The 16,429-nt window shown below is 34.6% G+C and overlaps 1 protein-coding gene across 1 annotated transcript; it reads right to left on the minus strand.

The window, feature by feature from the left end:
- Positions 1 to 1,784: 1,784 nt before the first annotated feature.
- On the minus strand, positions 1,785 to 7,890 carry LOC119638862 (neprilysin-4). The gene is made up of 3 exons (XM_038035940.1): positions 4,771 to 7,890; positions 4,090 to 4,700; positions 1,785 to 1,901 (listed from the first exon to the last, which is right to left on the minus strand). Exons 1-2 carry the CDS (start codon positions 7,706 to 7,708, stop codon positions 4,375 to 4,377), a joined length of 3,264 nt encoding a protein of 1,087 aa, XP_037891868.1. The 5' UTR covers positions 7,709 to 7,890; the 3' UTR covers positions 1,785 to 1,901; positions 4,090 to 4,374.
- Between the last annotated feature and the right edge of the window lie 8,539 nt (positions 7,891 to 16,429).

Raw genomic sequence — 16,429 nt, forward strand, 5'->3', positions numbered from 1 at the left:
TATCATCTCACGGACGCAAAAAGTGAAGTAGAACATGTATGATCTTAATTAAGCTCTTAGAACATATTTCAAAACAAATATGATGCGCTCAGGCACAATAATGTTTAAAATAAAAATATTGAAAAAAGGTTTCAAATATGAAAATTTTCAAACATTGTTGTCAACAACTTCCGAGTTACACTAGATGTTGATCTTAAAGTTCATAGATTCAATGCATCAACAGCTTTGATTGTTCACTTAATAGGTTCACAACGATCAAAAAGCTTTGTTAAGCGTCGTCCAGGGCGAAGATAGTACGATTGTAAAATTTAAAATCCTTTCATCATTCGCGTAATACGTCTGATATTGTTGAAAAGCTTTTTGATAATTGAGAATACGGAATGGTGATGAAAGTGTACTTACTGACGTGATGTGGGAAAGTTTTATAAAAAAAGTTATACGAACATTGTATGCGCAAATGATATCCGTCATCTGTTTGTAGTGTGCCTACAATCTAAACGCTACGTGATTGCTTAGAAGAAGAAACAGCCGAATAAATCTTATCGTATGTCTCTTGATGTGTTTTTTGGTTCAATCTGCAGCTCATAGTCTTATGATAATTAGACGAAATTCGGAGGGTAAATCCTGTTGAAAATAGGTGCAATCGGTCTATTTTTGTAGCGACTGCCCATGTATCGCTATCGTTATATGAAACAAATTTTGTATTTTCAATATTTTTCGGGTGAAAAGTAGAAAATTTCAAAAAAAGGGGACCATTTATTGACCTTCCCCTCCCTTCTCTGACCCTTCCATATAAAAACAAGTGATTTGAGATTGCAATTTACTGCATCAAAATTGGTGTACATATATATAAATGTCTATTTTTCGGGCCACTACGGAATACATGACAGTAATGTGTGATTTTTGACATTTCATGTGTGATGGACTCTTAATAGGCATTACGGGGCTCGAACGAAGTGCAGTGAGTTTAAATAAGTAAACATGGATTCCAAACGTTTTCTGTGAGATAACAGTGGATTCTAGGGAGAGATAGTGAATTGTAAAAGGTGGCGGAAGACGGTGAAGTGGAATATAATAAGTAATGATGGATTCTAATGGGTCGGAAATCAGTCTACCGCGCGCCGACCAATTCTGTTTGGAATCCGTGGATATTATTATATCGCCGCGGAATATATACTAAGTAATGGATTCTAATGAGTGAAGACGAGTTTAATACGCAGTGATTTATTCCGTACGGAACACGTGCATTCTAATAGGTGGTGGTCTATTCTGATGATTTTGAATACTAGCGGAATATAATAAGTAATGATGGTTTCTAATGGGTAGAGGATAAGTCTACTGCACGCCGATCAAGTCCGTGTGGAATCCGTGGATTCTAATAGATCGCAGCGGAATATATAGTAAATAATGGATGCTAATGAGTGAAGACGGGTTTAATACGTAGTGATTTATTCCGTATGGAACACGCGTACGCTAATAGGTAGCGGGCTATTTTGCACGGAAGTGGTGGACTCCGACGGGAGAGAGGAAGTGATAGGAATAGGGGAGAAACTGTACGAAGTGGTTTAATTTTCTTAAATTAAAATATACTTTAAAATTTATCTTAAACAATTTTTGGTATCACAAAATATATTTTATTTTTTGTATTGATTTTCATTTTAATATTAAAAATAACATTAATAATTAATATGTTTCATTATAATTCATACATGAATTATTCTTTTGCTTCAAAGGAATATAAATATGAAAATAAACTTTGCAATACTGGCGTACATTTGTAGAGTTATAATTTTTAAAATTAAAAAAAAAAAAAAAATTTGTAAAAAATAAATTTAACTTTGGGATGTTTGAGACGATACTGCATAGGTAGACATCCTCTGGCGATTCTTATAATACTAAAGCTGAGAGAAAAAAAGAAGGAGAAAAAGAAAAAAAAGAGTCTATTGTAAGGGATAAGCGTTTCGAAATTTTGAATTCCCTTCACTTTACGAGTTTCGTTTTTAATAATTGTGTGCTTATGAATTATCTATTGTGCAATGGTAAGGGTTAACATATAAGAAAAAGCAAATGTTGTATTTATTTTATATCTATCCGCAAGTCGACTAAAGAAAATAATTTTTCCTTAACAAAGAACTCTTAGCTACTTTTCAATTTCAATCTATTTCCTCCACAGATAGAGGCTGAGAAAATCGAAAATCGATGAAAATTTTATTTTATGAATTAAACTGCAGGCATCTATGCCGACGGCTGAGTATGATGAGGATGTGACGATAAGTACGAATATAAGTAATAAAAACATTTACGAACTATCTTGTGGGAACTCTGTTAAGTGTTTAGGGTAAGGCTGAGCAATATTTAGAAGCCTCCTCCGTTCAAATTAGGAAAGATATTTTCACAAGATTGTAAACGAATATATACTTCGAACGAAGTAAAGAAAATTAAGTTCTGGTATTCCTCATAAGCTTTTGAAATTTGGTACGACTATGCGAAAATATTCAAATTTGAGACTCTAGCGCGGGAAATTTAAAAAAAAAAGTCAACGCTTTTACCCTAAACAAAAAATAAATAAAATTTCGATATTCTTTTTGGGGCATTGGGTGGGCATTTTTTTTTCTATTTTTGTGCTTGCAGACCATGCACATGTGGAAATTTTTATCATTGTAACATTTAGTTATGAGAAAAGTAACAGTTTAATAGGAAAACGCAGCTTTTTTCTTTTCCTTTGATCCAGTGAATTAATCTTTAATATCCACCTTCAAATTTGGAGTGGATATCTTGTAAAGCTGAGCAAATATATTGTTTATAGGGTCTCTGAAGCCTCAAAATGAATTTAATCTTAACTTCTGGTTGGTGAATATGATGATATTGTAATATTTCCCCGGTCTCGCATGAAGCATATTCGCCCTCTTTTTATTTTTGTATTTGATGGTATTGGTAGAAGGAATGGACAAACCGTTTGCAGAACGTCTAGAGGTACTTGTACATCCCGTAGATTCAGAAACGTTATCGGAATCGATTCAAAATCATTATCAGTGTCGATGCCCATCTGTCCGTCTTATGTCTGTCTAGATATATTTGCGTTTAATTTACAGCACACAACTTTTAGGATACTTTGATGAAATTCGCTGCTCTGATATATTTTTGCTCAAAGATGAATGGGTGTTGAAAATGACTTTGAACCGGACCATTTTCATTCATTTCCCCTCAAACAATTATATGAAGACAATTTGCAATAGTTAATATATCTGAGGTGAGGAACGCAATTTCAACATGTAAGAATTGAAACGGTTTAGAATCTTACTCTGACCTAGAAAAGATATCTTTCAAACCTTTTCTGATTTATTTCCTATGCGCTGTGGCATAGGCAAATTGACAAATTCGTATGTTTCGATGATGATGGTCGCTCGAGAAAATATTTCTCCAAAGACATTATTATGTGTATTATAAAATAAATGAATTTATCTAAATTGCGCCATGCGATGCATTTTTTCCCCACTTCTGAATTAACTTTCCGACTACTCTAATAAGAATAACACTAACATAACACTAATGACAACAATTGGTATGCATGCGCGAATAGTAATAGCATTGATTCTATGATATAAGTTTTGTTGCCCTGTTTGTGCATTCAACTGCGTAATGCAATTCATCAATGAAAACAATGAAATGATTGCTAAAGCAGAATGCGTGCCATTTTACTGCGTCCATAAGTGTGTGGCGTACGAAAGTATTTGTAAAACGTTAGAGCATTAATTTAGAAAAAAAAAAACATGATAAATAAATTGATCAATAAAAATGAAATGAAAAAAAAAAAGAAAAAAAGAAGAGTTTATGTCGCGAACAAGTTACTGCCAGTAGATGCGTGCATACGAAATAAGATAACATATTAAATGAATGATGAATTCTCTAGATGTCGTTGTTGTTGAGAGCAATGAGTTAGATAGTGGTGGTCTATAAATTTCAATATTTATGTTTACTATTCATATATGTATGTATGTACGTATGTATGTATGTATGTATGTATGTATGTATGTGCGCAAAATTCGACATTTAAACATTTTTTATACGGGTAAAGAATATTATACGTACTTGCATTTAAAATGGCTTATACCGGACAGTGTTTTATACTTTCCCGTCGACTGTTGTAGTTGTGATAGTTGTTGTTGCGTAGTAGCGCAATATTAATATCAATGGAACAACAAGAGTAGCGTAATTGAAATAGTTGTTATGTTATAATAAATAGTCAATTAAATGAATGTCGTTGCAGTTTAAACGATTCTTCATTTATAGTCCTTTATCATAGCTCTTCTTCTTCTTCTTCTTCTTATTATTATTATCAGGTATAGTATGATTTAGTTTTTTTTTCTATTTGATTTACCAAACGCTGCATTTATGTATTGGATTCATGGGTGAGCCAACGCGACATGAAAATTCTCTAGAAAAATCCTCGGAATTCGATACGGTACCGATGACACGAAACCTGCCCGGACTATGAATGGCTGTGTTTAGTTTATTGCGTACCGCTTCAGGACGCATTGCGCCACACCAAACTTGACCGAAATTGAGGAAGAACAATTGAGGTCCCGTCATGTTAAGACCGGGTAAACGTTCATCGCCAATTGCGTCTGGATTTGCATCTAACCAATTTTTGTAGGCATGAAATGCTTGACGTATTCCCCCATTATCGGCTATATTCTCACCTAAATTAGTAAATAAGCATTAACTTTACAACATTAACGAGTGCAGTGAAATATACTTTGAGTGCTTTACCTTGAGTGCTTTCACCGTTAAGAGCTATACCCACTTCACCGACCGTGTAATTGCCATATTGGGCTATAATACATCGCGCCCTCTCATCGAATCCACGTATCGCCGAATCTGACCACCATTTGTGAATGCTGCCATTACGATCAAATAAACGCCCTTTGTCATCGAAGCCATGGGTTAACTCATGGCCTATAACGACACCAATGCCACCGAAATTCAACGATCTGGGGAAATGACGATGATAAAAAGGTGGCTGCAAAATTCCAGCCGGAAACATTATCTGATTTTTATTGCGACTATAATATGCATTTACAATGGCCGGTGCTGTTTGCCAAGTCGTTTTATTGACCGGTTCATTTAATTTGCTTTGCTCAGTTTTCGTGGTATGCAATAAAACATTGATTGTATTTTCAAAATACTTATCTGCATCAATTTCGATGCCAGCGTATTTTTCATTTAAGTCATCTGGATTTAAAATAAAATCAGGATAACCGATTTTCAATGACATGGCATTAACTTTTAATTCGGCTAAATATTTTGTGTTGCCATCTAACCAATCTGTCGTTTTCAATATCTCGCGAAAGGCTTGTTGCAGCTCATGCGTCATTTTCAAGGTATCCTTTTTACTATTCTCATCGAAATATTTGCGCACAAACATTGAACCCAACGCCATGCCCATGTTAGTATTCACTTGAGATATACATACTTTCCAGCGTGATGGTGATTCCTCGCGTCCGAATAAAGCATGATAGAATGTTTGTTTCGTATCATCGAACCGATCATCCACATTGTTAATGCGATGCCGTATAAAACGCCACATTAGATAATTGGCTATGGTCATTGATTCCGTTTCTCTTAACAAGTTAACCAAATCCTTCATATAATCGATAGCGTAGATAACAATTTGTTCTTGTTCATTGACATTACGATCTTGTAAAATGTTTAGGTAACGCAGCCAATCTATTTCAGGTACAATACCACGCAATTCACTCAGTGTCATGCGTTTATATAATTTTGTGACATTTAAGCGTTTTTCCGCAGGTGCTGTAATGGATGCCAAACGCGTTTCGAAATCAATTAAATCGGCAGCTGCTTTTAAAGCCACTACCTTCGGTGCACCCAATTTATGCATAACATCGCACGTGAAACGTTGATAGGCATGTAAATATTTCGCATTTACATTTTGCAAGTAATATTCACGAGTAGGTAAACCCAAATTGGTCTGATCGAATTGTATTATGTTTTCATCGGAATTTTTGATATCCGGACCTACCCATTGAACTATGAGAATATCATTGTTATAACGTCTCAGTTGGGCAGTGAGATTTAACCAATCGAATTGCTGACTATTCCAATTAGCATCTAAAACCGGCCAACCGCCTAAATTGTGGATAAGTTCGATTAGCGGTTGTATACCTCTCTTCTCTAGCAATTTAATATTAGTACAGGATTGATATAAATTCCTAGCCTTGGCTTGGGCATCGGTTTTTTTTTCACTGCTATACACTTTGTGATGGCTACCAGATTTGACCGGTACATGATGTTTATGATGAGGTATAGTATGCGAAATAGTTTTCACTTGACCTGCTTGCGGGCTCGTGCTTGCTTCGCTATCTATAGACGTTTCCACGCGTTTCCTTCTTGTGCCGGTTGTCTCAGTGGCAAGTCTTAAATTGTGACGTCGATATCTCAATAAGATGCGGCTAAGTATTGCTCGCTTTCCAACAATATGTCGACGTACTTTCTGCTTTTTAAGCTCATCGTTAAGATCAGAATTTACACTTTTTACAATATCGGCTTCGATATCGTCATCGGGTTCATAATTGTTACCCCCAATATGTGTGATTTTTTTTAAATGTGCTCGTGGCTCGTCATGGGGCCTTTGTTCTAACAGCTCCTTCAAAACCACATCCAAATTCTCGCGTAACATTTCAAATGTATCGAAACCTGCTTTATCTTTCGGTATTGGATGATGTTTCTCCCAATTACCACACGCATACTTGTAAAAATCCTGGCATGGCTCTATTTCTGTATCCATATATTTCAACATAGTACGAGCTTGAGCTTCGCGAATGCTTTCTTTAGTGCCTTGTTCGTTCCAAAACGATTGCAATGATGACATGGACTCAATATAAGGTATATCCTCTTCATGTAAACTTGAATCGTTTGTAACTTCGGTAACACTGTCCGTATCACTTTGGGAAGTTCTATCGCGTCTTAAACGTTTGCGTGCGTAGCTTTGTAGAAATTCATTTATATCAAAAAATTCGGGTGCGTAAAATTGATCACTGTTACTTAAGTTCTCCAAACATTCACGCGGAATTGCAGTGGTATCGCGCGGCAAGAACGAAGTGCGAGCATCTCTCATTATATCACGATCTTCGACATCAATTGTTTCACTTAGGCCAAATTTAAATGATATGCAACGTCTTATACGTTCAAGTTCTTCCAATCTCTCCCTCTCCGAAGATATTAATAACTCTTCGTCGAGTATATCCTGCAGTGTATCACTGTCGACTAAATTGTCATAGTCGTCGAGAAAGATGGGTTCTTGATTTAATTTCTGTTGAAATTTTTTTTGCTGACGCAACTGTAACGCCAACAGCATGCCATCCATACGCATTAATAGTACGAGTACTAAAGTTATGGGTAACATTATTACTGGAAGTACAATTAAAATTTTACAACATGTTAAGCCCGGGCACCATTGCAAACGACCGGTTTGCGCGTTCACGCCTAAACCCAATTTAGATTTACTAGAACCTATACCGTTATAACGTTGGTAATCATTGCATTGATTTTGATGCTGCGTAGCTGCCAAAGACCTTGAAGTGTAACTAATTGAATTGTTATGCACTTGAACTAAGGGATAGGTATGAGTTTTTTGCTTTCGATTGCAAAAATTTATGGGCTCCTCATTAATAATAACCCCATCAGCCATAACGTAAATAACATAAATATTTGTTCGCTTTATTTTGCCCAAAGAAGAATGAATAAACACGTCCCTCTGTTTTTGCGTTTTTAGAAATATATCTATTTGATGGCCGATGAAATGAATTCGAGCTTTCAATTGAGACCAATTGAATTTTTTTATTTTTTTTTTTATTTTTTTTGTTGCAATATAAAAACTGAAAGTAAAATTTTCACAATTTTCCCGTTTATTTCTTTTCTTTTTCCTTTTTTCTTTTTTTTTTTTTTTTTTTTTTTTTTTAGAAACCGCTTTAGCTTGTTTGAAGAGGCCGCTTAAAATGTACTGAAAGTGATCATTTTGCGATCAGCTTCTGTGCCTGTAGCTTCTGTAGCTCTAAACCTCTGAGATTTTTTTATTTATTTATTTGTTTTTTTTATTTTTTTTTTATTTTTATGTGAAAGACATCTTCATTCATTAGAATGAATAGTAGAGATTTGTCAATTAAATTGCATGAAATGAGAGAGTATAGGGAATGAGTGGTAAGCCGAAAGAGAGCAAAAAAAGGGTGGGCGAGAGAAGAACAGTGAAAGGGAAAGGAAAAAAGAGAGACTTGTTTAAATATAGTAGACAGTAATGAAAAGTGATTGTTTGTCAAAAAGCGAAATAATTTAGGACACAATTGCTCTCGTAGCATATCTACTCTACTGTAAGTTGACTTACATGATCAGATAAGAAATCAAAATAAAATTTAAATGATTAAGATGATAAACATATCATAGGTTTTTTAATAGGTCTACTTATGAAAAGAACCGCTATCTAAATCGGATAACTACCAATTTTTCTATCCTCTGAACTTTTACCCTCTTATTTATAATTATAATTAATAAGCAAGCATTGGAGGATAATAGCAAATGTTCTCTCCGTTCGAAAATGTGATAAACATTTTTGTATTTTTGCATGAAAATACGATTTACATTTAGCTTACGTATCATGTAGAGTAACACTTACCAGGTAAAATAATATGTAGTAATAATAATGAGATATAATATTACTGATAATAACCATAAATGTGTTGTTGATGTTATAGAACAAGTTTACGTTTCTTTCACTACCTTTGGTGTAGAACATTTGCCTTACAGTTACCAACAATTTCCATTGAAAGGTTTTCTATGACCAAACAGATTTCTTTTCAAATTATTTAGACAAATTCATTTTTTCTAATCGATTACTTTATTACTATCGCGAACTCGGAGCAATCACTTAGTTGAAAATAAAAAAAACTTCTCTCAACAAAATTCTGCATTAACTCCTTATATACTTTTCTCGTATAATGAGTTTCCCAAAGGAAGTGAAGTGTTCGGAAAAGTTGTCCAATCCGAACCACTTTCAATAGCCTCCGTCCTTGGATTAAAATATCACAAAAATTTCGATCTGTAGATTAATAAGCAAAGAATACATGGGTAGACATTAGACGGACCGACAGACAGACAGGCTGATATTGGCCGGTCTATCGCAAATCCTACTCTCGCAAAAACTTAATGTATCTTGCTCTGCAACTGGTGTAAGACAGAGAAGAAATTTAAAATAACTGTTTAACGAAGAAGCTTTTTTCAGTGTGCTTTCGTGTGGGCAGAAGAATGCAGAACCGATATTTCGGATATTTCCGTATGTTTTGTTCAATCTTGCTGCCTCTCATAATGCACTCAATTTTTCTATATATGCAGAACAGCGGCCGCCGAAGGTCATACTAAAACTATGTCCGCACTTGCCGTTCCAAATACAGCACAATGTAGTGCAGTCAATCTTTCTCAATATTTGAGCGGCATGGGGTGTCGGATTACTCTTCCGTAGCAATCTACTTTATGTGAATAATAACCAAAAGTAGTTGGAAGGGGAAAACGCATCATGCTAAATTTGTCCGCTTCTCGGTAAACAGACTGGCTACCACGAATACACGGATTAGTTTTTTTCTTAACAGTCTTTTCCATTATTCCGTACACCTATAGGGAGTATTTCTTATATCTTCTCTAACCTATACCTACAGGAAATAATCCTTTGTTTAATATCTATTAAGTAAAAGGTCCTAAAAATAGGTAGATGTCGGGGGCTAGGGGAACTAGCGGTCTAATTTTATTAGACTTGCTTTTGTAATTTTCAAACAATCGGAAGGTCTGAATTTCGTATGTTGATTAAACGTTGCTGTTTGGTGGGAAAGGATATCGTTCATAATCAGCATTGTCTTGGAAGACCGGCAGACGAAGCTGCACAAAATACCTGACAACTTAATGATACCAGAGAGCAGCATATTTAATGTTCCGCATTAATGTTTGTCCAAGAGGAAGGTCGGCTTGAACTAGGTACCGCGCTTGTTCAATTTTGACAACAACGTGTTGTTGATTCAGGTTTTTTCTTTTCGATATGACCGATTACTCAAGGCATGTCCTTTATTCGCGTAACGCGGAGACGGTCAAAAAGAAGTGAGGAAAGAGAAAGAAAGAAAGCAGCGATGTGGTGGCGGGAGCCTAATGGATGCGTGCCCAATTGAAAGTTGTTATGCCTTTACTGACTGAGCCCTCGATGGTGCTTAGCCACATCAAATCACAAATTCGACCTCGATTCCGTATTCTGTCATTTCAGATAGAGACGTATTGCAACATTTAAGGTCATTTAAACGCAGTTGCGCGCTTGGTCTTGATGGCATTCCATCATGTGTACTCAAGTCATGCTCTGAGGAATTATGTGCTGTTGTCTCAAAGATTTTCAACCTTTCTTTGAGAATGGATGCTTCCCCCTCCCCATTAGAAGAGCAACTTCCCTATCCCGATTTGCAAAAGTGGGAGCAGATATTTGGTTGAGAACTACACAGGTATTGTTGTTGTATTTCTTACCTAAATTGCTTTCACTGTCAAATCCTATATTTCTCCATTTAAGCATGCCTTCCTAAAAGACATATCAACCGTTACGAATCTCTTAGCTTTTACTTGTCATGTTAACAGGTTTGCAAGACTTTTTCTAGTGGCTTTCGCACGGAAATAATATGAACTGATTTTAGTAAACCGTTTAACTTGGTTAGCCATAAATTATTGATCTTTTAACTACAGACCTCTGGCTTTCCAAGTACCCCTTAAGATAGCCATTTAGGACCCTTTCTGTTTTTCTTGTACATCAACGATCTCTCTTCGGAGTTCAAGTCCAGTCATATCTTAATGCACGCTGACGATGTTAAACTGTTTTCTTCTTTTTCTTTGCTCACGGGGCGACTTGCTGACGAAGAATTCGCTATATTTTATAATTTCCGAAGAAAATGTTATGCTCGGTTGGTCAATCGTCAATAAAGTCGAAACAATTGAGGAGGACTGGGACGTTTTATCTTCGCAACTGAACCAGGATCAAAAAGACAAATTCAAACAATTTGCAGACGGCGTGATACAATGTAACGCATTATGTAGATGTACTACACAAAGTAAGGGACCGAATTTCCAATGATTAATTGAAGAAATTGATAAGTACGATAATAACGTAAGAAAAAAAAGAGGTCGTGTTCGGAGATGAACGAAGTTGCACAAACCATTGCAAAGGCAGAAATGTTGTCAAATAAGGTTTGCGGGATTGGAAAAGAATCCGATTTGGTCGAACTGTTGATCAATTAAAGCGATAAAAGAGCTTAATAAAGGTAAAGTGTTCGGCCTTGGTTAATAAGAAGGGTATAGTCTTCTATCCTGACTTTCCCTTACCACGTACTTCTTTAGAAAGTCGGAAAAATGCGAGAAAATGGGTTGGAAAGTATTGTGCCATACTCTCTTCTAGACCCCAACTCGTTTCTTTCAATTATCGCTTCTTTTGCTCTCCGCGGAACTCTCTTAATGGTACACAGTTAACTTCAAAGGAAGTTTCTGCGAATTATTTTGTTCAGTTTTTGTGTAATTTTTTTTATATAAGAAACGATAAAAAGTTGTCGAGAAAATTGTTATACGTGTTTGTGTGTATCTAGACTTATTCCAATCTGAAATCTGTGCTCAGTATGTGCATAGCTGCAATGAAATTCGTCATTTGCTTAGCCTTTGCTATGTTAAATTTGGTAATGGGCGTAATCCCTTTATAAATACGTATGAAACGGGTAAAGAAATGATATGAATTTTTTTTTATATAACCAATAACTTATAATATTCAAGGCAAGTATTATTTATCGAAGCCATTTAAGACTTTGCTAGGTGTTGCTGTTAATCGGATTACTTATAAAAAAAAAAAGAAGCTAATCAAGGCAAGAAATATGCAGATTTTCGTTCAATACGATTAGAATGTTTTTAAGCAATTTTCGATGTTGAACAAACATACATTTCCCCGTATCTTTATTAAGGGTTCTTAGACAATCATTTTACAATGCTTGCGATTTGAAGGAATAATTAATTGCATTAAATGTAATTTAAAAAATTTCTTCTTCTCTTTTCTTTTACTAAAAAAAAAAAAAAAAAAATAGAAAAACAAAATAATTTAGGTCATAATTCAATTATAGATGTAATTGGTTTAAGGTTAACGAAATTTGCATATCAATATTATCGTCATAGTAAAATGTCAGTAAAAATGTTTATGCATATGTAGATATGTAAACATATGTCTATGTATGATGATGACGATAATGTTTAAAATAAAAATTTACGAAAGACAAATCTGTAAAATGCTTTAATTAAAAAAAAGAAAAAAAAAAAAATTACATTTAAGCAAAGTCGACTACTCAATACCCTGCAGTATTACGCTTCAATTTTGTCAAAAAATATATACATAAAATTATAACTTATTGCTAAGAAGGATTCTCTTTGACGAGAAGCTTTATATTCGAAAAAGTTATTTAGTCAGACAAATCATTAGTTTTGTATTAGAAAGTAAATCTTGTTGTTGTGCAAAGATTTTATTTTGTAAGAATAGCTACATGGTAGGATATTTGTCTTAGGGGCAGGTATTATGCTCAAATATTATTTTTCCCCTATTCTTGTCAAAGTATATTAAAAAATATATGGAATGTGATCGTAACATTGTTGTAATACAATCCATTTTCAATACGAGTCGTCCTTGGAACAATACATGTCAAATGACAAAAACAAGCAAACAAATTTTATGAAAACATTTCCTATAAATTGAATAGAAGAACACATGGACAGACGTCTAAAGGACTAACGGGCTTAACGGGCTGATGGACAGACAAGCTTAAAATGGTTTCCAAAATGATTCTGATTCGATTGCTAGAATAAAATGTAAAGTTTATCTTAAGTCCTTCGCATGCGTTGGACAAGCTAATATACTGGGTGACGGCAATTGTTGTAGAGTGTAAGAATTAAAAGCAAGTAACAAGCAAACAAACAAGGGTACGATTTAATGCGAATATTGAGCACTCACCAGTCAATATATATATATATATATATAGGACTGACCAAGAACACTACGGTTGGACAAAAAGGTCAGTTACTTTCACTGGCCTTATTGCATGCATGCTGATTAGATTTAAACAGCCGGCTGTCAAATAACGCGGAAGGGCATGATTTATTATTGTCACTTGTAGTTTCTTAAAGTTGAGGGACAAAGGTCGTCACGACAACAGAAAGGGTTATGTATATTATCTTAATATTTCACGGATGCATTTGTTTCGATGCTGCAAAAAGGTTGATAAAATTAGTATGCACTCTTCACCTCTACGCTCGTGGGTATAAAAACATTTCGACACTAGTAATAACAATAATAAAACACACACATTCTAATTCCATTCAAACATATATACAACTATGTACGCTTCACACAAAACACAGAGATAGATGCTCGTCAGTGCATAGTTTTTTAGTCAGTAGTATAGTTTTTGTTAAACTCTAAATGTGTGCATATCTGTAAGAATTGTATGTATTTGTAGATGAAGGCATTTATATGAAATTCACATAATAATAATAATAATTTTAAATGACAGTGACATTACAACTCAACTAAAATATGTACAATAGTTATACATATGTAATCTCGTATGTATGTAAAACTTTTGCCGTTTAAAGAGAGACGATGTAACCGTTAAACGCTGGCTAACAAAAGTTTGAGAAATAATAATCAAACAAATCACGTGTTAAGTAAGCGTTGAAAATTTTTAAGAGATGGTTGGGTGTTCTTTAATTTATTTAAAATAATTCAATCAAGATCTATTATAAATAAGAATATATCTATATATATAGATATATTTTATATAAATGCATTTACACATAAATATAAATACCTACATATATATATATATATCTTTGCATTTGTATAAATGTGTTCCTGTATATATAAAATATGCGCAACTAAGTTTCATCTATGGCTGGGGCCAATCACATGCGTGGTGGTCGTGCATGACTGATGTTCGGTTTTTTCTATACCTTGGACATCTATCAATAATAATCAGTCGTAGCATAAACACATATTGCAACGTGTAAACTTTTCCTTCGTATAACAAAAATATCGATTTTTGCAATAAAGACAATAACGGGCCGTTTGCGGGAAAATTTGCTTTTCTGCTCTAACTCGAAAAACAAGAAAAACTGTAGTTCGTTCATGCAGTTTGCTAAATTCTATGGATGAGGCCTGCGACGGACATGGACCTATTATCGATAATCACCTGGAAAAAATAGTCGACATTGGAAACAAGGGCGACGTCGGATGATACGCCAGGTTACACGCCAAGATATTTGTAAACACTTCCGGATTGCAAGTCTGATCCCACAAAAAAAAAAATAAAGTGAATGCTGCATGAGTTGCGTAAGCGAGAGAATCGATGCACAAGGACAAGGATAAGGAATTTTCGGAATTTTATCTTTGCGGCCTGAGAAAAAGGTTTCCATGCGTCGAAATGTTACTCTCAAAGAGGGGTCGATATATCTTTTAATTCCGATTAAAAAATTATGCAAAACATCAATATTGGCGAAAATTATAGCAGCCCCCTTCTGGACGATTCACTTGAACGCGATGTATTGTTGGTCGCCAGTACCAGCAACAACCGACGTCATTAATACGAAAACCGGGAGCAAGGACACGTGATATTTTAGTTTATGGTATCACATAATGAAGTTCCGTGTCCTATGACAAAATTTACCCAGGAAACGTTAGCGTCGTCAATCTTCTGGCCCTTACGATCAGTATATACCGTTCCTATTAACATTATGCAGTGCCGTTAATTCATTGCCTTCTTGCTCAGCTTATCATTTATTATTGCGACGATGCTCATAAAATAGATCCTTTTGGGCATATCCTCAAACGACCAGTTTCATAGGCTATAGAAGTGCTGAGTATTATCAAAAATACTCCTAATTGATGCATGCAACGCCGTCCTCGACACTCCTGCACAGAATATATAAAAAATTGTGGCGCATAATTCATAGCAGAGGTCGCTGTAAATTTCATGAGGGCACACCATCAACAACCAAACATACAACAAACTTATAAAATATATTAAATATTGATCTAAATGTATTACAGCAGTGGCTTCTTTCTCCTACTATTTTCACACGATTGCGACATTGGACGGACTACAAGCAAAAAAGAAACAAAAAAAATCCTAAAAGAACTTAATATGTAAGTCATTCTTTTGGGAAAGCACGCAGTTTAAAAAAAAAAAAAAATTCGCTGATAAGAATCCGCTGAGTCACTAATAAATATATGCATTTTTTTGTGTTTTATCTTTTCTTTAACAAATGATTTTTCGGCCGAAGGAAATTTGATTTTCTTTTGTTGGAATTACCATTGCTTGTATGCGCCCGCTGTGCTTATGCTGTAGTGGTTTCGGCAACTTGACTGGCAGCGAAAGAGTTATATGTGTTTATTTAATTTTTTTTTTTGTCACCAATCGAAGAGTGAAATATTTTAAATTCTCAAGAAAAAAATGTTCAAAAAATTTACTAACGGTTTCCTTTAAGGTAATCACAATCAGATTAAGCACTGAACGCGCTCTTGTAAGTCAGTGGAATTACTGCCGTTCTTCTAATTGGTATTTCATATTCTTTTTACTTATCGTCTTTTAACAATCGTTGTATTTCTCCACGCATGTTCATATTTCGCGGATATGTCTTTAGGGAGCAAAACACAACCAACGCTATCACATTCAGTTGTTTTGTTATGCTAAGTCATCTTCACTTCACAACGAGATGTTTTGCTAGACTTATGCGTGTAAGCTTTTTATTCCTTTTTTTTTTTTTTTTTTTAAAATAGGAAAAATAAAAAAAAAAAAAAAAAAAAATAAATAAAAAAATTCACAAATAAATTCAATTTTTTTTTATTTTAACTTTCTTTACAAATGTGTCACGTGAGTCTTTTTCTTTAGAAGGAAATTATTTTTTGAAATTTTTGCTTTAAATATTTTTTTTGGCCTAAGTAGTTATGTAGTTTTTTTGGCTTAGTTTTTATAAAATTATAAAAATAAGGGAAGAGATAATATTGTATCCGATTCAGCTGACTCCAAGACGCTATGTATAGAGTTATGCTACCAGAGATATAGAATATGTTTGCGGAAAGTTTTCTATGGGAATATGACTTAGATGTTTTGATGAGAACAGACACGCGTGTAACGTTAATTATCGAAAATTAAGATAAGGTTTTAAGATTATCATTGTACCTAGAATAGGCAGATACAGGCAGTGGCATATAGCTGCATGAAGTGTTAAAGCAGTAAATCTGCTTTCAACGGGCAAACTTGGCTAAATGATGCGAGACTTATTTCCATACATTATCAGCGTTAGATGAAAATAA

Source organism: Glossina fuscipes, unplaced genomic scaffold (assembly GCF_014805625.2).
Source record: "Glossina fuscipes isolate IAEA_lab_2018 unplaced genomic scaffold, Yale_Gfus_2 110, whole genome shotgun sequence".
NCBI lineage: Eukaryota > Metazoa > Arthropoda > Insecta > Diptera > Glossinidae > Glossina > Glossina fuscipes.